A 23,166-nucleotide genomic window follows, 5' to 3' on the forward strand; every position below is an offset into this window, starting at 1 on the left:
TTCCCTTCAGAAGACATGTCAGGGACACAGCCGTCTTTGTTGTATTCACTTTCTGCCCAGAAGGACCAGACACAGTCTGTGTTTTGAAGAGGAAATTTACGACGTAAACAAGGAGGAATGACATATTTTGGTCGAATGCAAAAGCCACCAAAGTTCCCTGATGATGTGCTTGAGTGGACTCAGCACTGACGCTTGTTATGAATCTGCAGACTCACCATTAGATGTCACCAATTCTTACACACTGGACCTTCAAATGCCTTTAATTCAGTGCATGGCAGTTTTCCCACTATGAAAACACTGCAGCTGAATCACGGATTAATGACAGTGTTGCCAGGAAACTGCGGTTACAGTTTTCTTTTGCTGATGAAACAGAGGCAAACTCAGCATGAAGATGTACGTACAGGTTAAGAACAAGTGCAGAAAAGTGACTTTTTTTTTGAATAAAATCATGATTATCGAGCTGCTGTAGACACTTTATAAAGACTGAGTTCGGAAAGTGTGAAAACTAAAGCGAGAACTCTCCAGTCACTGTCCCTCGCCTGGACGCAGCATCCATTCATCCAGCATGTAGTCGTTCTGTCGCTGAGAAAGACAGAAAAATCTCCTTCCAGAGTCGAGTCATTCTGGAGAACAGTGTCTGAAGGAAAGCAGAGCATCTGTTTCGCTCATTTCAGCCCAGACTGACCATCAGCATTTGCATTTACCAGTGAGTTTCTCCACGACTGAGCCACGATTCATTACCTGCGGTCAGCCTGGGCAACGACCAATCAGCAGAGAGGCTGACACAAAACTAGAGCTGTGTGTTAGAAATATAAGCCTTTTACAAACATAGTTTTGTTGGTAAGTCCAACTACAAATGTCTTTTTATCGATATATAAAATGTACAAATAAGATTTTAATAATTTGCCGTGTGAGAAACATTTGACCTGCACAACTTGCAGGAAGTAAAGGGCAAAAAAGGCAGAAAATCTAAACCCCAAGGCTGGAAAATGTTGACAGCACAGAGGACAGAAGGCCAGCTGAGGACGCTGAGGACCAAAAGGGGACATTTTGTTCCACGGAGAATTCATCAACAAGTGGACTGTGTTGTCAGAAGCCAAGCACGTGCGAAACGTAGCAGAGCATCGATTGTTCTCCACGTCGACTCTGATGATGTAACCGAGACTGGTACGACCGCAGTTTGTGACAACAGGACAAATAAATACAGGAAGTTAGAAATCCACGTTCAGTCAATGTGACATTTTATAAAAAAATAATAATAATAATCTCTACCACCCCCTGGTGGCTGACTGCAGGTGATAAACTATGGCTGCCTCTATTAGCAGTTATAGAACACGTTAAATACACCTTTGTGAGCTGAGTTTACACTTTAACAATCGTCTTAGGAAGAGGACAAAATGACGCCTTATTGATTTAATGCAAAGATTTTCCCCTGATAAGTTTTCTGTGTGCAAATATTTATAAAACATTTATAAAAAGGAGCCTAAAGACAATGGAACCATTTCTAACCACACTTTGGAAACGACTGCATTAGCACAAAAATGCAGCAACAGCTATAACCACATAACCGCAGTCATTAGAATGTGTGCGTGCTGCGTATCTACGTTTCTTTTTGAATACGTACAACCTGAAAAACAGATCACAGAAAGGCTGGTGACAGGATGGCGTAGACGTCTAAGAATGTTTTCTTATTATTATTTGACTTGAATTCCAGAACCTGCTTGGAAACAGACAAAACTGTTGTCCCCGAAACAAGAATATGACTCAAAGAGTTTCTTTATCTTCTGCCTGTGTTGTCATGTGTGTCTCCACCCAGCAGGAGGACAAAGCCATGACGACTTGTCCAGATGGAAGAATTTAACTGCAGCTTCAAAACACGATCAAATATCTGGGGCAGATTATTCCCTTAATGCACTGAATCACTGAACTTTTGTTTGTCCGGCTGGCCATCGATGATCAGCAGTGATGTTTCTCCTTTGTGAGCAGTGAGCTTCTCTCCCCGTCTTCTTCTTCATCTTCTTCATGTCGTACAGTTTGTGCTCTGCTGCTGCATCACGAGCGTTGCTGTGAGTGACACCGCAGCGGTGGCTGTGACTGCAGTTTCTAAAGCCATGAACTCGTTACCACAGTAGTTCAGACGCTAATAAACACAGTTCCCTTTCACTGCGAGCCCGTTTACTGCCACTTCACTGCCTCAGAAAACACAGGAATCTGATTCACGGTCGACCGCCTGATAAGTTTGTCCACTCCACACAGAAGCACCGGCGCTCTGCTCAGGAGGGAGGAGGACACAGCCGGGTCTGAGGTTGATTGATTTAGGGAGGGTGAGGTGAAGAAAGTGATCACATTCTGAAGCACAGTCGAGGAGGGAGAGGCCTGTTCCCCGACACTGAATCATTCTCGTATTTTACTTTTGTGTCCCTGTCATTTCCAGGTTATGTGATCACTGTAAAGACACAGGGGGGAGTTAAAAACTCTTTGGTGTACTTTGGTGCTGTGATTGTGTTGTATCAGCGAGCACTGCTGAGCGCGCCGCTGCATCCGTGGACACACCTGGCTTATAACTGATAACACGGCTGCCAGAAGGTACACAAGAAAAGCAAATCATTTAAAGCAACTGTGCACAAAAGGCGCACCTTATAAAACTCCCGTTTGGAAAACTCAGCTCATTCCACTAAACCAAAGTCCAATGAGAAAATCTGTGTTTTTAGCTCACAGGGACACAACATTGCCTCATTTGGTCCATTTGTAAATCCACACAAAAACATCCCATTTGAACTTAATGAACGAGGCAGTGGTAGAGGGACGACTCCTGTGTGCGACTTCACCAGATGAGCTTTTGGTTGTGTGGCTCGAGTCATGGCTTCTGTCTCTGTTGGTAGCCGTGGTTACAGTGTCCGACCACGGCGAGGTCAACGTATCAACTATCCCTTTAAATGTTGAGCGGGGCAGAATTATTCTAGTCTCAGTGGTAACAGGTGTTTTTGTCCCTCAGGACGTCCGTGTGTCCCTGTCTTCCTTCTGTCTGCAGCCCGTGTGAATGTTCTGAACAGCTGGAACACTGTGTGTGTGTGTGTGTGTGTGTATTTGTCGCCTCTTTAGGACATTTTCTTGCACAAATGCTAACCGTGTAAGGACCGGATGTCCACATGGAGACCAAAACCTGGTCCTCATGAAGCAGAACCTTTATTTCTGAGGAATTTAGGGCTGAGATTTGAGTTGTTGTCAGGTCACGGTTAGAGACGAGACTTTGTTTGGACTGTGTGAATGAATGTGCTGTGTGTGTGTGTGTGTAGTCACATTCCTGAGGTCAGCAGGGAGTCTGTTGTCCTCCCTGTGTTTGCATGTTTCTTAAATGTATGTGTGTGTGTGTGTATGTGTGTGTGAGTGTGTGTGCTCACCCTGCACGAGTAAATGTTTGGGTGCGTGAGTGGAAGAATAAAAGACACAAGGAAAAGTGTGTGTCTTTGTCACACAGCAGCTCTGGCTGTGTGTGTGTGTTTCTCCTCTTCTCTCTCTCATGCGGACGTCAGTGTGGTCTGAGGTAGGAAATATGAGGTTCAGATATGAGCTCCAGATAACCTCGCTGTGCTTTTATTGATTCATGGCGTCCGTCTGCATAGCGAGCGTGAAGGTATGCGTGCACGAGTCACAGCGATCGGGGCGGTGCAGAGGTGCAGAGGTGCAGAGGTGCAGAGCCAGTATGTTTGTGACGAGGTGGCTGAGCTGAGGGTGTTATGGGCTGGTGAAGTTTGGCAGCTGGACCCATGTGGGTCTGTGCCATCTGGAACTGGTTTTGCACAGTTCGGCCTAAACTGAAGAGGCTTTGTGAGCCGCATTAGAGGCTGGGGGTGAACAACAACAGACAGAAAACACACAAAAAGAGGTCTCTGAAAGAGTTCCATGGAAAAAAAGTAAAGTGTTAAAGTTAAACTGTAGATGTTGATGTGGGAAATGTGGGTTCAGTTCTATTCAGCAAATTATAATGGTCGCACGTGGATGTGCAATATGAGCCAATGAATACATTAAACACCTTGTTAATGCAAACATCTCAACAGCAGCCAATCACAGGGCAGAAACTCAAGCATGTAGAGGAAGAGGAAGAAGTGTGATTTAAAAGAGTGGTTGTTGTTTCAAAAAACTGCTCATCTGCTGGAAGTTTAACAGAATAGTAAAAATATAATAAATAGTATAGTATAATATATTGTAAAAATAATATAATAACATAATAAATAATAAAAAGTGGGCAGGGAAATCCACGTTGATGTCAGAGGAGATTGGTTTGAAGACCATACCACCGGGTGCCACTCAGGTGTCTGTGTACCTAATAAAGAGGCACATAAGTGTATAAGACACTGCAGTATGAAGTCGTCCTGCTGATCATTAAATAGCAATAATATATTATCAGTATTTCAAGAGCATTCATATGGCCTGATGTTTGACGTTTGCAATTTGACCATTTCTTTTCTATAAAATATTCAAACCCAAACACCTCAGTCACACACTTTGACCTCCTCTCAGCAGAGAGAGTTTCTATTCATGTTTATATGTATATATATATATATATATATATATATATATATACATATATGTATATGTGGAGAAATGTAATCAATCAAATGCTTCTTACGCACGGCTAACTTCCTGTTGGCAGTAGGTGGCGCTGTGACTATCCTTGAGTGAAGGTGTCTGGATGTCCTTAGCGTTTGGTACATTTCACGTCGCAGAGACCAAATTTCAAGTTGAACAGATCAAATGTGGAGGAGACAGGTGACCTGCTGGGTGTCGGTCAGACGTTTGGGCCAAACACACAGCGAGGGCTGAACCATGGAGACGACTGAAACCTTTCACCGAGGCCATGAATAATATTTACTCTTCATCTGTCCTTCTGTTTCACACCGAGCTCATAATATTCTCCCTCCATCCATCTTTCCTGCGCATGAGTAGCTATGGTGACAGTGCAGCATGGAGACGGGAGGTCAAAGGTGTGCGAGGGAGGAAAGCTGACCAGACGCAACCTATACTACAGTCTGGTGTCTGGGGTCAGGGGTCGGGGGTCGGGGAGGGGTCACTCACACAGCCAGTGTGGCCACAGTTTGGCCTGTTCTGTAATTAAGTGGATGAGCTGTGAAGCAGCAGATGTGACAAACCACGGTGACGAAGAGGAAGAAGAAGCTGCCGTGGGAACAGAGAGAAGAAAGAGGGAGACGTCCCGGAAAACTGACAGCAACTGTGGGAATGTTTGGAAAACCCTGCTGCCCTCAGTGCCTTCCTCTCAGCATGTGTTTGTTTCCTCCCTCTAAACAACAACAACAACAACAACAACACAACCTTGGATTACCTCTTATCTCTAGTCTTATCTTCCAGAGTCAAACTACTGGACTGTTGACATTTAACCTCTAAAAGTGTTAGTGAGGTAAACATTCTATACAATGTGCAACACTAATATATCTATTCAGGAAATCAGCAGCAAAACCCTGGCCATGTATTACTTAATTACACTGTGGAAACAAAGCATAAATCTATCTATTTATTGTCTAAAAAAGCATAAATCAATCAAAACGGTTCATTGCCGTAGATGAAACTATGATTTATGTATATAAACATGCTGGAAATAACTGCGTTTAACTGAATATGAGCAGACTTAAAAACCACAAACTAACAGAATTCAGAAAATATATTAAATAAGAAAAAAATAAAACATCACACGACAGCAGACGAGATCAAAGTTTCTCTCTGCTGTTAAATGAATGTCAACATTTGAGGCTGTCTATCTAAAAATACTGCGCTCCAAGACAACACAGTAAAATACTTTTTTTTTAATGTTTTTTTAAGTACCTTACAGTTCTTTGTCCGTTACTTTGTGTTTCTGCCAAATACCACGCCACAAACTCCATTTATGACCAGTGTGACGTAAAAACACAACCTTCTCCTCGCTCAGAGCAGCTGCTGGTAAATTCTGACACACTGTGCATAAAGTAGGCATCAGAGGAATGTGCGCAGGCGTCTGCTGTGGGAAAGTCACACTGTTGTTATGTAAAACTATGACTGAATTAACTTGGCAGCAAGACTGTATCGGCAAAAATTAAACTTTCCTGGATCCCTGAATGTGATAAACATCACTTTATTTATGAGTGTATTTATGAGCACAAGTTAGTCTCACTTCTGTCTCTACCTCACCTCCCTCTTGTCCTTTCTCTCCCCCCCTTTCTGTCCCCCATTTTTCCTTTCACCCCAACCTGTCTTGGCACATTGCCGCACATCTTTGAGTCTCGTTCTGCTCTCCATGATGTTGTCCGTGTACAGTGCCTTGAAATAATATATGTTATGATTTGGCGCTATACAAATAAAATTTAATTTAATTGAGTTAAAAATAACTATACTATATCTACAGTGAGTTTGTATATTATAAATGCTATTATAAATTATACAAATATATTACACAATTTAAAACATTTTTAAAGCTTTTTTTAAGTCTTAGCAGCCTCTGAAACTCTTTACACCACAGTTTTGGTTCACACAGATCATTTACTGTATCACACATTCCCATATCATAAAGTGGGCTTTAATTTAGTGTTGTTGAACCAAAGCAGAATATCTTTAATAAACAACAACAAAAAAAAACCCAGCTATTCAACGTTTGAAAGGGTGTAGCTTTAACGAAGAAACTTTTCTACTTTTCACAGCACAGTCAAATCAAAGCTTTGGAGAAACTTTCAAAAAAACACAAGACAATAAAGAGTCCAAATACATCGACATGTAAACTACAAGAGCTGCGCTTCAAACTTTAGTGCCCAGCCATGGCAAAACCAACAACAAGTAGTTATTTACAGATTCTAAGCTTTCCATCACTGTCTAACCCATGGAAATCTGAAAATATTTAAGAAGATGTGGCCATTTGAATGTAGGCACTCAAACTGCTTTAGGGAGAATTTTAGCCTCAAAGATCGTCAACGCCGAGTTGAGCTGAAATAATGTTGAAATACTTTGTCATAACAAATCTGTTTAGTACGGAAACACTGTTTTAGTCCCCAGACGTGACATGTGCACATAAAATGTTGATTTGTGGCCACAAATTAGTATTAGTATTTCGTGTGCACGTTTTATCTATTTCATGGGAACAAATTAGTATTTTGTGGGAACAAATGTGTTATTCAAATGTGTATTTCATGCGCACATTTTACCTATTTCGTGGGAACTAATTAGTATTTTGTGGGAACAAATGTGTAATTCGTGGGAAGGAATTACCATTTCGTGCACACAAATAATTTTTGATTTTTGATGTCTGGGGCTCCGTAGTTTAAGTATAAGGTTTAGCTGTGTAAAAAATATGAATTTTATTTATTTATTAATCTCCCATTCTTAAAATTGAATAGCTGCTTGAAAAAAAAGAAATTGCGTAAACTACACACACACACACGTGATCCACTTCAGATGATGTCACTTGTCACTGTTTGATCCAAAATCTGGAGGTCGAGTCCGAATTATCCACTCACTCCATTTCTGAGTGCATGAATGGAGAGAAGAAGTGGGAGGGAGAGAGAGAGCGAGAGAGGGGAGGGGGGAGGTCATATTCAAAAACAAGGATTTCTTTATAACGACTGAGTGTGTTCACGGTGACTCATGGAGCTTCACAGGCCTCAGTCTGTGGCGTGAGGAGTTGTATCTGTGCTGTTTACTGAATGACATACTGTTGTCAGAATGTCAGGATGTCATGTTGGCATGTTTGAAATTGCTCTGTGATATCACACACACACACACACACACACAGGTTCACACAGCTGTCCTTCTGAGGACTCTCATTGACTTCCATTCATTTGGACAGCAAAAATAAAGCATTATCCCTAACCTTAACCATAACCAGTTAATACCTAACTCTATCCTCAACCTAACCTCGGGCCTTTTTAATAATCTTTTTTATAATTTTACAATCTTTTTAATAATCCATAAATCTGTCAATTGTTTTCTTGATAAATCTTGATCAGTGTTTCTCAAACCTGGGACTGATAATGTTCTAAATGTCATGTGAATCAAAAGCCAAAATTGTTCAGTTTCACATTCAAGAAGCTGGAAAAATCCGACAGCTTGTTTTTCATTTTGAATGAAAAATACTTAATAAGCGATCCAGCCTCAAATCTTAGCCCGAACTTGAGGAACATGGTTTTGGTCTCCATGAGGTTGACTGGTCCTGACAAGGTCAGTGTTTATGCCAGAAAATGTCCTAAAATACAAGTACACACACGTGCACATATTCTGTACAACATGATTATTTTAACTTGTTGTTTTCTCCCTGCTTTATAATTTGGGTTTTAATTCTTTGTGCAGCACTTTGTAACGGTGTTGGTGCTGTAATGAAGATATATAGCATTCAAGTTGTGTGTGTGTTTTACACTGGTGTTTGTTTGTGTTTATGTGGCCTTTATTGTCCATGACAAAAGGAAAACAAAGAAACTCTTTGTCAGTCTGGTATTTCATTCCAACACTATTCATTCACGGGACGGCGACGTTAGTGTCGCACAGACCAAATTTAAAGATTTAGATCCACAGATACACACAAACGATTAATTAGCCCTACTGTCTGCAGCTGCAACATGAAGCTCAACAGTTAACACAGACATCTGACTCTTATCGAGAGAAACACACACATACAAACACCAACACATTTAATGCACTAGGTTAGTGAGAGATTCATTTGCTGTATCACAAAATAGAATTATTATAATCAACACTATTACTTCAGCAGGTAACACTTAAATTAAATATAGTCCATTAGCTATAGAGCCCTGGTGCAACACACAGATCCGACCACTGTGACAGTAATTTTCGCCACGGCAGAGTTTTTATGCGCGTTAATTACAAAAATGACTATAAACTCACGGATTTAATAATCTGAAGGAAAAACAAAAAATTCCTTTCACAAATTTGTGCCAGGAGCCATTTCGGCCCCTAGCATTCGTGCTTGGGCCCTGAATATGAATAATAATTCATTGATAATTGAATATATTAACACTTCTCATTTTGATCCATCTTAGTCCTAAAGCAGGCAATCGCACTAAAATTACATTAAACAGTTAAAGTTAAAGTTAAACAGTTATTTAGTTTTCCCCCGACTAAAACAAAGCTGAAGGAAACCTGAGAGCAAAATGACAGGTGTGTTCTTTTGTGCTGTTGATGGATTTTTAATCCAAACAAAGGCAGCGTTACCAACAAAAGCAAACAGCAGTGGCAGCTGGTAACGCAGAGGTGAAGTGTGCGGGCGGTTATTACACTTTATGAAACTGTGTCTCATTCCTCTTTCACAGCATCTGCTCCATTTTTTATGCGATGATGTGTGTGTGTGTGTGTGTGTAGTAAAGGTTGATTGATTTGGGTTTTTTTTTCACCAGATGCCCGTAATTTCCTGGACAGCATGAACCACAGCGGCGGCTCCACAGAGGGCGACCTGTTCAGCTCAGACGTGGCGGTCACTCCCGCTTCCTGTCAGAGGATCTTTGGTTCCATGTGCTCAGTGTCATCAGGAAGTCCCCTCCCACACACCGACAGGTACAGGAGGAAATGTCCACACAGGGCAAAACGTCCTCACAAGAAAGGGGTTTTGTCAATGGTCGGTCCACACAAGCATAGAGAGACAAGAGTACACACACACACACACAGGTTTGTGCAGCTATTCCTTTTAGGAATCTATATTGACTTCCATTATTGGGACAGCTTAAACAAAGTGTTACCGCTTACTTTAACCACATCTTAGCCCTAAAGCTCTTTGGGACCAGGTTTTGGTCTCAATGAGGACTACTGGTCCTGACAAGGTGAGTGTTTATGCCAGAAAATGTCCCAAAGAGAGAACAAATCCAAGGAAACACACAAATAGACCTATATGTGTTGCTTTTTCTGACTGGAATCTGAAGTTTGTTATCTCACTCACTCCCCCCACACCAAAGTCCATGAAGAAAATCCTTTATCCAGATTTTCATAAGTAACACAAACGAGGCAGCGTTGGACCGGCAGCTGCTGTGTCCCTGTGACCTAAAAACAGAGATTTTCTCTATGGACCTTGGTGGAGGAGCGCCAGCTGTTTAATTTGCTGGGTTTCCAACGATGTAAACAGTCCGTCTAATAAGTGAGATAACATAGCTTATGTGTTCTTAAGATAATCCCCATATTCATGTGTTAATATAATGGAGAAGGGGCGGGGTTTGCTAACAGCACTAATGGACAGGAAGTTAGCCAAAAGATGTCAAAACCTGCATATGTGCTCCCTCTCACTCCCTCTGCAGTGCCACGCCTCCTCCAGTATGGCACAACCGCACTCCCAACTCCCTCAACTCTTCATACCCCCCCCAGCCGTCACCCCCTCTCTCCATAAGCACACCCAATGCCCACAGTTCCCCCCGGGGGCCTCTGAAAAGCCTGGGTGGAGGCCTGGGCGTCCGCAGGGAGACGGACAGCACAGACTTGTCCTCGTTGTTGGGGAACGGCGGTCTGGACCACAGCCTGCTGGAGGCCATGGAGGGACTCGGGAGTCTGAACCTCGTCGGGGACGGGGGCCTCGCTCCACTGCTGCCTGAGAAGAGGAGGGTATGGGGCGAGGGGGGAGACCTCGGCTCCCGCTCCCCTTCTCTCAGTGGGTTTTCCAGCCCTCACAGTGGGAGCAACATCAGCATCCCTTTCTCATCCTCCATGACCCCTGACCCCCTGAGAGGACACAGTGGGGCGCCGTCACCAGGAGCAGGTACATGCATTGAAAAACACTTCATACCTCTCCACGCACAATTAAGTCGAGCTCTAGATGTGAGTCAGTTTTAGCCTCTTTTTCCTCTGGCAACCGGTCGTGATGTCACACATAAGAATCCAAACTTGTGTTTTAAGGCCTCCAGATTTGTGATGTTATGATCTTGCAGATGATGAAAGGATGATTTCCCTCGAAATGGGAACATCATTTACAAAACATGACATCATGTTCCCAAGAAGAAGATCTGAGACGAGTGATTGAGGCCACGGACGGAAACGATCTTCTTTCAAAAACTGTCCCTCTGTAGCACATATGCTAGCGCTGTAAGAAGACGTTGTACACGTTACAGATAATAATAACAGAAACTGAACCAAGTCAGAGGAAAGAAAGGGAAATAATGTTTGTTTGTTTACATTTACGGTTTGTGCCGTTTCCTCGTGAAAGACTTTAAACAAACACAGAGCAGTGGACGTGCAGTGCAGCAGCAACAATCACTGATCTGTTTGTTTATTCAAGCAAAAATAGCTTTTGTTTTTCTCCTCTCTTTATTGAAATGTGTGAACTCTCTAAAGACAAGGACGCGTTCGAGTGTCTGTTCACACTGACTTTAGTTTACTGTTCACTAACAGTCGTAAAACTGTCAAAGACAATGAATGATAGTGCGAGAGAGAGAGAGAGAGAGAGCTGGGAATATGATTATGTCATTACACGCAAGCGTTTCCTGTGTGGATGGAAACACCTAAACCTGTTTCTGTGAGACACTTTACGCTTGAGGTAAATGTTTACTGAAGTTTTAAAGTCCCATAGACTTCTATTCAAATGGACTTCTTTTTGACAACAGCAGTGTTGCCCCCTGGTGGCTACTTAATATATTCTTACTTTTCCAGTAATGTCTCAGACCCAGTCGGTATCATGTCGAGTGTCTGTCTACCATCCATTAACTTGTAAAGTATTGAATTGTTTGTTTGTTTCTTGTTCTTTAACTAGCCGTGTTAGTCTTTTAACGCACCGTCCTGTTGTAGTTTGGCTGTACGTATTATTTCTGGGCTGAAGCCAGACTTTTAATCCTAACTCGGAGCTTTAATCTGTGTCACGCAGACTCTGGGACGAAGCAGGACACTGTGAAGTTTGTTCAGGACACTTCAAAGTTCTGGTACAAGCCCAACATTTCCAGAGACCAAGGTAAATAAATAAACATTAGCTTCAGAGCAGAAGAGTCTGTGGAGAGTTTACAGTTTTTCCTCCTCAGCCATCGCAGTGCTCAAGGACACAGAGCCGGGATCGTTCATCGTCAGGGACAGTCACTCGTTTCGCGGGGCGTACGGGCTGGCGATGAAGGTGGCCACGCCCCCTCCGTCTGTGATACAGCAGAGTAAGAAAGGTGGGGTCAGAAGGACTTCAAAATTTCACCTTTATGGACTTCTATGAAGTATAATGACGCAGTGATAAAATGAGCTCATGTCTTTGTGTCTCTGCAGCGGGAGACTTGTCCAACGAGCTGGTGAGACACTTCCTGATCGAGTGCACACAGAAGGGAGTCCGTCTCAAAGGTTGTCCCAATGAGCCCTATTTTGGTGAGGAAATATGATATTTCTCACATTTAGAAGGACAAAGATGAAATATTTCAACATATTCACACACAAACTCACATTTCTGCGTTTAGGGTGTAAAAATCTCCCCAAACGTTTGGTTTTATCCAAAAAAATATTCATGTTTATGAAGCTGAAAAATCAGAAAACGTGTGTTATTCGTTAAAAAAACACTGACAAATATTGGTGTATGAGTGTAGTTTGTACCTGTTAAAAAAGTGAAATATTATCTCCACAGACAGAGAAATAATGTAGGATATATTTGCATGCACAGCTCAAAAAGTAGAGGATGGATTTGGAAGTGTTTGTTTTGTCCCTGTGAAGAAATGATTACATTTTGGTGGCGATATGAATTCATTTAAAAACAACCTTGAAAGATAAAGGACAATGTGAGGAACTGAGCGGCCTTGGCTGAGGTTTGCATTCAGTGAGATAAACAAAATCTCACGTACGGCATAAAAAAAAAGCTGTAATCTACTGCGAATGATTGTATTTTATTTAACTTTTTACTGAACTAGTAATACAAATCTCACTGAGATTAAAAATCCCATTGTGGCCAAGGTCAGGGGGCACGGACCCGACTTTTATACTCAGTATAATGTGAAATACATGAAATAATACAAAATATAGTATAAAATCATCTGATATTTTAAAAACACAGTAAAAGTGTCCAGTGACAGCAGATCCTTCACTTTCACACCGACACTGCACTCAGATTAAATAATCCAGTGCATTTGCTGAGATTTCAACAGGGGACCGAGGACATACACATTGCGTGCCCTCTGCCACCATCTAGTGGTCAGAAATGTGAGGTGCAGCATGCGCCGCTAAATAAAAGGAACAAAATAAGGTTTTTGACTTTTGTCTTATGTAGACGGTACGGTGGCCTGTAGGTGCAAACTGTTATTACATTAAAACGTGAAACACTTTATGATGTGAAGTTGTCAAAGCCCAAACGTGTGGTTATTACGGTAATTTCACTCGTGCTGTGGCAGGAATCACCAGAGAGGAGAGAGTGGGGGAAACACTTGAGACAAAAACTCACACAATGACAAAAGCAGCATGAATGTTTTGTGTCTCTCTCCTGTGACAGGAAGTCTCACGGCTCTGGTTTGTCAACACTCCATCACACCGCTGGCTCTGCCGTGTAAACTCATCCTGCCTGATAAAGGTAAACATGGACATGTCGTCATGTCTTCCTTTAATTGTGGACATTTTAGACTGTTTTCACTCCCTTTAAGGGTTTTTTAGGGGCCCCCTTGACCACCAGGGGGCATCCTAGAGTATTTAATTTTGCTTTGTGCATGATTTTAAACACAGGCTCGATCATATTATACAAACAGTACTATTCATAGTTACAATGAGCGTCTATTGTTTCACTTTTTAGTCGACTGACATTGTTAAATAACGTCATATTTTTATACAGCGATAGCAATTAAAAATATTTCACAATATTCATACACAAACTCCCACATTTCTAGAGTGTTTATAGAGTGTCCTATAAGCTATCAATAAGGTCCCAAATGTCCTTCAAAGAAAAGATTTATTTGTTAAACGGAGCAAAGAAACCAGAGAAAAAGAAAATATTCATATTAATGAAGCTGAAAAATCTGAAAGACGTGTGTTATTCATTAAAAAAAGCAACATAACTGACAACAGCTTCTGTTTGTTTTCACAGCACAAATCAAAAAGTAAAGGATGAATGTCAGTGTACGTATTAGTGTTGTGTCAGAAGACCATTCTTCTGATTTAAGATGAAATACGTTATAAGGGCATAAGAACATCCTTCATGACGCGTCATCAGAACTTCAGAGTCGAGAGAGAAGCGCTTTTGTGCACTGAAATAACTGTGTGTGTGTTTTTTTTAGACCCAGTGGAGGAGCTGAACAACTCACCTGCACAAACAGCAACAAACTCAGCAGCTGAACTCCTCAAACAAGGAGCAGGTACAACACAGAACACCAGTGATGTTTGTATCAGTCGCTCAGTCCAGTTTAACTTTCTCTCTGTGTGTGTCTGTGTGTGTGTGTGTGTTTGTGTGCAGCGTGTAACGTGTGGTACCTGGGCTCCGTGGAGCTGGAGTCGTTGACGGGACACCAGGCCGTGCAGAAGGCGACCACGGTGACGCTCTCCACGGACCCGCCGCCGGCCTCCACCGCCGTCCACTTCAAAGTGTCGGCGCAGGGCATCACGCTCACCGACAACCAGAGGAAGTGAGTCGTCGCTGCCGCACACCTGCACACACAAACACACGCACTTTAGGGATCAAGACCATAAATGAAAGTGGTTTAATATTTCGTCCACATGTGGAGAGACGTCCTGTCCATCCATAGATCCACATAATTATGGCATTTTTCCATACTTAGCTTCAAAGAGTTAAAAACTATCTCAGGACTGTCAACACTTTTCAGATTTCAGAAATGCAACAAACTAATGTTTTTTATACCCATATATAAAACTTTATACATCAATATAGGATCACTTGTCACATTTATTTGGGTGGAGAAAAGTCAAAAATGGCTCTTTTAATACTAAAGGTTGCAGAGCCCTGACCCCTGACCTTGACTCTTACCCATCACAATTAAACACTAACCCATAAACAGCCAATTTAGTTTTGTATTTTCAATATTTTCAAAGCACTTTTTGCATCCTTGCACATCCATCGTTTAAAGTGTTCTGCTGTTGTTTTTAAAATATTCATTCATATCAGTTTGTTGCACTGGTCTGCTCACGACTCTGCTGCTGCTGTAACAAGTGAAACTCCCCTCTGTGTGGGATCAACAAAGCCAAAGAGAATCCAAACTTAATGAGGAAACGCCAAAATATCTTCACTTCCTGTGGCTGATGAGTCAGTGTGTGACTTCTCTGTGTCTGTGTGTGATTGTGCAGGTTGTTCTTCAGGAGACACTACGCTGTCAACACGGTCATATTCTGTTCTCTGGACCCACAGGGCAGGAAGTGAGTTCTCTGCCACTTTGTTTATTTCACCTGACGTTCGTTCTCACGCTGCTGCACGGCAACGCGAGGAAACGATCCTCTAATGAAGTCGTTTATGCCGCTGTTTCCACGACAAAGTTATGTCTCCACTAGCATAGTATCTGGTACCTGGTCTTTTTGTTTTAGTAGCTGCTCTGGCGAGGTTCAAAGTGAGGTCTGCGTGACGCGATTGGTCAGAGTGTCGTCACAGGAAGAGATGTCCGGCACAAGAATCAAGTGAACTGTAGATCAGTTAAAAAGACTTAACAATCCTAAAAACAGCGATCAGGGAAATTTGCTGAACACATAATGATTCTAATGATTCAGTTACACTGAATCATTAGAATCCATGGTTTCCACTCACTTTGTAGTGGAAACCAAACCTAAACCGTGCTGTGCCAAGGCGAAGCTGGGACCACAGGTGGAAAAGGGTCTATAGAAATGATTGATTGATTGATAAATAAAATAAAAAATAAAATAAAAAATAAAATAAATACTTTATTGTCAGAATGAGTCTGAAATTGGACATTTACGCTCCCCTTACAACGCAGGCGTCAAACTCAAGGCCCGTGGGCCACATCCGGCCCGCCATGCACTTATATTCGGGCCGCATGATAAGATGTGCAGTTGTGATGATGATGATGATGATGATGATGATGATGTAAGAGCTACTCTTACGATGATCATTTCATTTTGTCACTCGCAGATGGACGAGAGGCAGCGGATCCACGGCAAAGTGAGTTTTCCATTGTGGCCACGCCCCCAGTGTTTCAGAGCATTTTACATGATTAGAAAACTTTTTTTTTTTCAGGACAAGTCAGGACAAGATATTCTATAAACTGCTTCTATATTAAGAGGAAGAACTCTCAGACTCAGGCGTGCAGACATTTCCTCTCTTTCTGATTTACTTATAGTTTGCCGTGTATTGTTGTGTCCTTCTCTTTGAAACTATGTATGTTGCACTTTGGCCCAAATCGACACAACTTGACTTTATTGTTCCCATATCAAAGAAGACCTGGATCAAACTGAAGGAGCGTGCTTTGCATTTAGATTTCCTGACGTGCAAAAACCTTTCTTGTGTCATGTAAAGACACCGATCGTCTCTCTCTGTTTGTTCTAACCTTTTCCTGTATTTGCAGAAACGCTTTTCTTAAAGTCCCTCGTCTTTCCTTTTCCTTTCTCTCTGCCAGGATCTTTGGATTCGTGGCGAGGAAATCTCAGAGCGAGACCGAAAACATGTGCCACCTGTTTGCCGAGCACGACCCCGAGCAGCCGGCGAGCGCCATCGTCAACTTTGTGTCAAAGGTCATGATCGGGTCGCATAAAAAGTAACGAGAGAGAGAAAGAGACTCAAAAAGACAACATGAAATCCAGTCATCTGTGGAGAATGAACTGTGTCGCGCTGCCACTAGAGGGAGCCAAAACCGCCTTGTATAAAGTTAGACTCCCCGTTTTTTCCATATCTCTATAAACTCAGATTGATCTCGTCTGTATGTTTTTCTTGTTTGCTCGTTGATGGAATTTGACTTCCGATGAAACCTGAAGAAAATCAGAAAACAGTACAAACTTATAATTATTACGATGATTGTGAAATCTCTCTTTTTTGCGAAACCACGGATCCCGCTGTGTGTGTATGTGTGTCACTACATGTTTGTCACGTGACAAAGCCAATGATGTGGTCGTATTGTGCATCTTTATCTGTATATTGCTCAAAGTATTTATGTGCTTTCACTAATTATGTACATGATGTCATCTATTTTTGTATATTAACACATAACTGTACATACGGATTAAAGGCAGTGTACCATTCATATTATCAGGAATTACTAAGATACATTGAAGCATTTATCCAAAGCATCAGAGGGTGAGTGTGCAGGAGAGGAGCCAAGTGCAGAAGGAGATGGTGCAGGGGAGAGGGGAGGGACAAGGTCAGTGCTCGGACAGAAGATGCTCTCGGAAGAGCTGGGTCTTCAGGAGCTTCTTGAAGACAGAACAGGGACGCCTCTGTTCTGGTAGCGCTCAGTAGGTCACACAAAGAGAGCCTGGATTGTCTTGTGCGGGGTGTGTTGGCACCGCCAGACGACAATCCTGTGACGAACGGAGTCGTTGAGGGGTAACATAAGCCTTAAAGAGTGCGTTTAAGACCCATGAAGCACTTTGTAGGCCAGCATCAGTGATTTGGATTTGGTAGCCAGTGGCATGAGCCCTTTTAGCCTGATTGAAGTCGAGACGCCACGTTCTGGACCATCTGTAGTGGTTTCTGTTAGCAGAACCAGCGCTGCAGTAGTTGAGGTGGGAGACGACCAGAGCCTGTACCAGGAGCTGGTTGAGTTAGCTACGGCCTGACTTTTCTTATATTGAATAGTGCAAAGCGACAGAGGCGACACGATGTGTAACGGTCAACTGGTCATCAATCATGACACCCGAGTTTCTCGCTATCTTGGAAGGAGTCAGAGATCGGGAGTCGATGTTAATGTGAGGTTTAGCTGGAGGTGATGGGCTTTCATCCATCCATGTCCGAGAGACCATCTGAGATCCGTGCTTAGACCGCGTGGTCGTCAGGTGGGAAGGACAGATACAGCCGCGTGTCATCAGCATAGCAGTTGATAATGAGAAGCCATGTGAGCGGATGATCTGGCCCAGCGAGGTGGTGAACACGGCATTTTGCTTCAATCCAAGACGCCTTAAAAACATGAGTCACCACTTCATCCCATCATTGGACATCAATACAAACATTTGTTAGTGAATCGCTCACAAACCAAAGTCCAAAGTTCACTGTGTGGTAAATTTGTGTCACTGAGGTGAATCTGAAAGCAACAACTTCCAACACCAAAGTCACAAAATGACACGTTTGAAGTCACAGATCAACAACTCCTGTGGGGCCGTGACGTAAAATCGCTTATTTTCTCAATGGAGTGAATGTTTTACATAATAAGTGACACAAGTTTATCGGGAAACTGTTTCTTAAGTGGATAAAAATCTGTTTTTAGAACTCTCCCTTTAATGTGGATTGTTTTGTGCCGCTTTTGTGTCATCCTTCCTTCCTTCCTTCCTTCTCCACTGACTCACTGTGATGAATGTGAGAACATCATGACTGTTACCACAGCTCCTCCGAATCCGAGGCCTTGTTAAAGGATTAGTTCGCCCAAATTACTAAAAACACAACTAACAATGTGCAGTCTAACAGCGTTTAACCACACAGGAAGCTCCACTACTCTGATGTCAACAGGCTTTGAGAATCCAGCAGAAGAGCAGATGTTTGTGCTCACAACACTGGGAAAAAAAGTGACTTCCTTTATATTCAAACGTATTTAAATGAACAGTTTTTTGTGTTTTTTTAAATAAATTGATATTTTTTCCCTAAAAGTGCAGCGGTTACCCGGTAAAGGTACGTAAGACCACTCGTGGGCAACATCAGGTCCTGAGGCCACATCAGGCCCGAGGCGTCCTCACAGGTTCCCTCAAGTCAACTCTTGCTGATTTGATTTTGGTTCAAAATGAGATTATAGACGAGGCGTGATGAAGAGACAATGCTCACAGTCTCCCTGGGACCTTTTTCTGGCATAAAAACCGACCTAAAGACAGAAAAACCTGGTCCTAATGAGGCAGAACTTTCTTCACATTCTTTACATTAATAGCGTTAACATTAAAGGGCTGTTTCAAATGAAGAGTAAACTTAAAGACAATTACAGCGCTGCTGTGTCTGTTCACATTCAATTACTTATTAGAGTTGGATCAAAAAATATTGATTTCATTTTATTTTTTACTCATAAAACTTGTTATAATTGACAGAACACAGTGAAGAGCAGTGCAGGGCATTTCTTTTCTTTGAAGGATGTCCCAACGTCTCTCAGATCCACTGTCTGATGATCATTTATCACCTCTTATTTATTCACATATTGTATTTTTACTTTATTTTGAAATGTAAATGTTACGCATGTTGCATATAAATATGGATTCAATGATTCATATTTATCTAAAAACGTTTTTGCTCGCACTGGGCCTTTAAAATTAAACGGCACGATAGATGTTTACACTTTTTGACCAACAGATGGCAGTAATTAGCCACCACCGCAGTCCACCTTCCACACAGAATAAGGAGAGTGTGTGTGTGTGTGTGTGTGTGTGTGTGTGTGAGAGTGATGAGGTGTGCAGAAACTACATGACAGGTTTTTCTTTTTTTTGGCAAATATTCAGATTAAGGGGTGTTTTTTTTCCTCCTTGTTTTCATTAGAACAAGATTAAAAAAAAGAAAAAAACGATGAGCGAGTCAACACACGCAAGAAAGAACCACCCTGGTAATGTCACAGTGTGTACGAGTTCGTACGAGTGTGTGAGATACAAAAGGAAAGAGAGAGAGAGGGAGAGAGGGAGAGAGAGACAGAGAGAGACAGACAGAGAGAGAGAGACAGAGTGAGGTCACAGGTCTCCAGGTGCCTCAAAGTCCTGCTGTTGTGGTTTTTAGAGGTCAGATGATCATCTGTTCACAGCTCCTTGTCTCTGTGGAGAGAGAGGGAGCCGAGGACCTGGAAGTGGGACAGAGACGCGGAGACGCATCACCCATCACTGTCCCCCACAGTTGTGCCCGGCCACGGGAAAGAGGGACAGCATGGAGTGAGTGAGTGAGTGTGTGTGTGTGTGTGGGGGTGGGGGTGAGAGTGGTGTTGGGGGGGGGGGGTTGCCGGTGGTGGATGACCTCACCATTACGGAAAACTTTCCCACAGCCTGCACACAAAGAAGGCCGTCAAAAGGTAAAAAGGATGAGAAAGAATAGAAATTTACCACAGTGTGTAAAGGAGGCAAAGTGAGAGGAGCGAGAGAAAGAGAGGCCGTTTCAGAGGGGGAGTCGTCTTCCCTTTTCACTGCTTCCACAGATTCTTGGGGTTGACAGAGGCTCCGCTTTTTGCCACAACCCGCTCCCCTTTGCTGAGTCACCTGCTGCCATTTTGTCCCCCCCCCAACTGGACCTGGACCTCTCCTCGGCACTTCCTGTCAGGCGTGAAACCAGAACCTGCACCTGCACCTGCTGGCGTCCTCATCGCTGCTGGACGACATCACATTCCTGGCATTGCTGGCACACGGGCGGACGGTGTTTGGAAATCCAGAGGCCGGCTTCCGTTTCGGGAATGCCTCCCTCACAGAGTCTCTCTCTCTCTCTCAGCCTCTGATCCTCGGCCTCGGCTCACTTTAGCCGAGTTAGGTTATTTAAAGCCTAAGTGTACGACTGCTGCTGCAGCAAACACACACACACACACACACTCACATCTCACACACTGAAACCACAGCGACCCACAAATAAACCCTCTCCTATTTTTAATTTGGTGGGCAGCAGGGACACAGACTGTGACCAGGCCGACAACCTCACTCGCTCTCTCTCTCATTTGCCATTTGATACTTTGTTTTTGCACCAAATCTGGCTGAGTTTGTATTTAGTGTAGCTTTAATATCACAGTACGTGTATATTTAGCATTAACTTTAGGGTCTATTCTACTTAATACATGGACACCGTCATTATGTTTTTTACTTCACAGCTGGTTACAGTTTTGATTTTACGAACCAAACATGATCTCGATTGTGATGAATGTTGTTTGATTTCTCCACCGTGACCACACAGCGACAGTTTATGTTGCTCACATTTAACACAACTGAGAAACACAGCGCACGTGTAACTGATCACATTCACTTCACACAACTCATGCATTTGATTATTTACATCTGTGCTATTCTCTCTCGTCAACTATCAAACTATCAAAATGTCTGTCATGAAACGCTGCAGAAGCAATAAAGGTGCTATTTTATGGATTTATTTTATTTGTGTCAATATTTTCAAACAATTTTTGAGAAGCAAATAAAATATCCATTTAATCATTCAAAGTGAGGGAGTGCAAAGAACAAATCAGGGAGCGCAAAGAACAAATCAAGGAGTGCAAAGAACAAATCAGGGAGTGCAAACGAGTGCAAAGAACAAATAAAAATACAAAGAACAAGTCAAGGAACAAAGAACAAATCAGGAGTGCAAGCAAGGAGTGCAAAAGAACAAATCATGGAGTGCAAAGGAACAAATCAGGGAGTGCAAAAAGAATCAAACAAAGAATCAAGGAGTGAACAAATCAAAAAGAACAAATCAGGGAGAGGAACAAATCAGGGAGCAAAGCGAGCAGTCAACAAAGTCAAAAGAAGAACAGTAAAAGAACAAGTCAGGAGCACAAATCAAAAGTCAGGAGTGCAACAAGTGCAAAAGAACAAATCAGGAGGCAAAGTGCAAAGAACAAATCAAGAAGAGCAAATCAGAGCAAAGAAGAGGAAAAGAACAAAAGGAGTGCCAAATCAAGTACAAAGGAGCAAAAAAAGGAGCGCAAAAAAAGCCTTAAAAGAACAAGAAGGCAAAAGAACAAATCAGGGCAAAAGAACAGCACAAAGAACAAATCAGGAGCACAAAGAACAAATCGAGGAGTGCACAAAGAATCAAGGAGTGCAAAGGGAGTGCAAAAGAACAAGTCAGGGAGCGCAAAGAAAAGCACAAAGAACAAATCAAGGAGCAAAAGGGTACAAATCAGGAGTGCAAAGAACAAGTCAGGGAGCGCAAAAGAACAAGTCCAGGGAGCACAAAGAACAAATCAAGGGCAAAAGACAAATCAGGAGCATCAAGTGCAAAAAGAACAAGTAAAAGTCAGGAGCAAAAACAAATCAGCAGGAGTGCAAAAGCAGGGAGTGCAAAGAACAAATCAGGGAGTGCAAAGAACAAGTCAGGGAGCGCAAAGAACAAGTCAGGGGAGAACAAGTCAAGAGCAGGGAGCAAAGAACAAATCAGGGAGCACAAAGACAAATCAGGAGCAAAAGAACAAATCCAGGCAGTGCAAAGAACAAATCAACGTGCAAAGAAAGTCAAAGGGGCGCAAAAGAACAAGTCAGGGAGGCATAAAGAACAAATCAAGGGCGCAAAGAACAAATCAGGGAGTGCAAAGAAGACAAAAACAAGTCACAAAAGAACAATCAAAAAGAACAAATCAGGGAGCACAAAAGAACAAGTCAGGAGCGCAAGAACAAATCAGGGAGCACAAAGAACAAATCAAAAAAGAAGGAACAAAAGGAGTGCAAAGAACAAATCAAGGAGTGCAAAGAACAAGTCAGGGAGCAAAGAAAAGAACAAGTCAAGGGAGCACAAAGAACAAATCAAGGAGGAGTGCAAATCAGGGAGTGCAAAGAACAAGTCAGGAGCGCCAAAGAGTCAGGGGAGCACAAAGAACAAATCCAAGGGGAGAAGAAGTACAAATCAGGGAGTGCAAAGAACAAGTCAGGAGCGCAAAGAACAAGCTCAGGGACAAAGAACAAATCGAGGGGAGCTTAAAGAACAAGTCAGGGAGCGCAAAGAACAAATCAGGAGCGCAAAGAACAAGTCAAGGAGTGCAAAGAACAAGTCAAGGAGTGCAAAGAACAAATCAGGGAGTGCAAAGCATCAGAAAGGAAAGAAAGAAATCAGGGAGCCAAAGAAAGAATGTCAGGGAGCGAGAACAAAAAGAACAAATCAAGCACAAAGAACAAGTCAGGAGCCAGCAAAGAACAAATCAGGAGCACAAAGAACAAATCAAGGAGTGCAAAGAACAAATCAAGGAGTGCAGAACAAATCAAGGAGTGCAAAGAACAAGTCAGGAGAGCACAAAGAACAAATCAGGGGAGTGCAAAGAACAAGCCAGGGAGCGCAAAGAACAAGTCAGGGGAGTGCAAAGAACAAAATCAGGGAGCGCAAAGAACAAGCCGTGGAGAAAGAACAAGTCAAGGAGTGCAAAAGAACAAATCAGGAGTGCAAAGAACAAATCAGGGAGCTTAAAAGCAATCAAGTCAGGAGCACAAAGAACAAATCAGGGAGCGCGA

The 23,166-nt window shown here is 42.6% G+C and overlaps 1 protein-coding gene across 1 annotated transcript in view; it reads left to right on the plus strand.

Annotated features, from left to right (window-relative positions):
• si:ch211-191a24.3 (tensin-3) overlaps nucleotides 1-17,105 on the plus strand; it is a 51,502-nt gene extending 34,397 nt beyond the window's left edge. Inside the window, exons 17-27 of the mRNA XM_044043669.1 lie at nucleotides 9,387-9,543; nucleotides 10,275-10,729; nucleotides 11,828-11,911; nucleotides 11,979-12,110; nucleotides 12,208-12,303; nucleotides 13,412-13,489; nucleotides 14,187-14,264; nucleotides 14,363-14,531; nucleotides 15,208-15,276; nucleotides 16,001-16,030; nucleotides 16,485-17,105. Coding sequence (XP_043899604.1) covers nucleotides 9,387-9,543; nucleotides 10,275-10,729; nucleotides 11,828-11,911; nucleotides 11,979-12,110; nucleotides 12,208-12,303; nucleotides 13,412-13,489; nucleotides 14,187-14,264; nucleotides 14,363-14,531; nucleotides 15,208-15,276; nucleotides 16,001-16,030; nucleotides 16,485-16,626 — 1,490 coding nt within the window. The 3' untranslated portion in view covers nucleotides 16,627-17,105. The remainder of the gene's footprint in view (nucleotides 1-9,386; nucleotides 9,544-10,274; nucleotides 10,730-11,827; nucleotides 11,912-11,978; nucleotides 12,111-12,207; nucleotides 12,304-13,411; nucleotides 13,490-14,186; nucleotides 14,265-14,362; nucleotides 14,532-15,207; nucleotides 15,277-16,000; nucleotides 16,031-16,484) is intronic.
• The last annotated feature ends 6,061 nt before the right edge of the window (nucleotides 17,106-23,166 follow it).

This window comes from Solea senegalensis, linkage group LG14, assembly GCF_019176455.1.
Source record: "Solea senegalensis isolate Sse05_10M linkage group LG14, IFAPA_SoseM_1, whole genome shotgun sequence".
Taxonomy (NCBI): domain Eukaryota; kingdom Metazoa; phylum Chordata; class Actinopteri; order Pleuronectiformes; family Soleidae; genus Solea; species Solea senegalensis.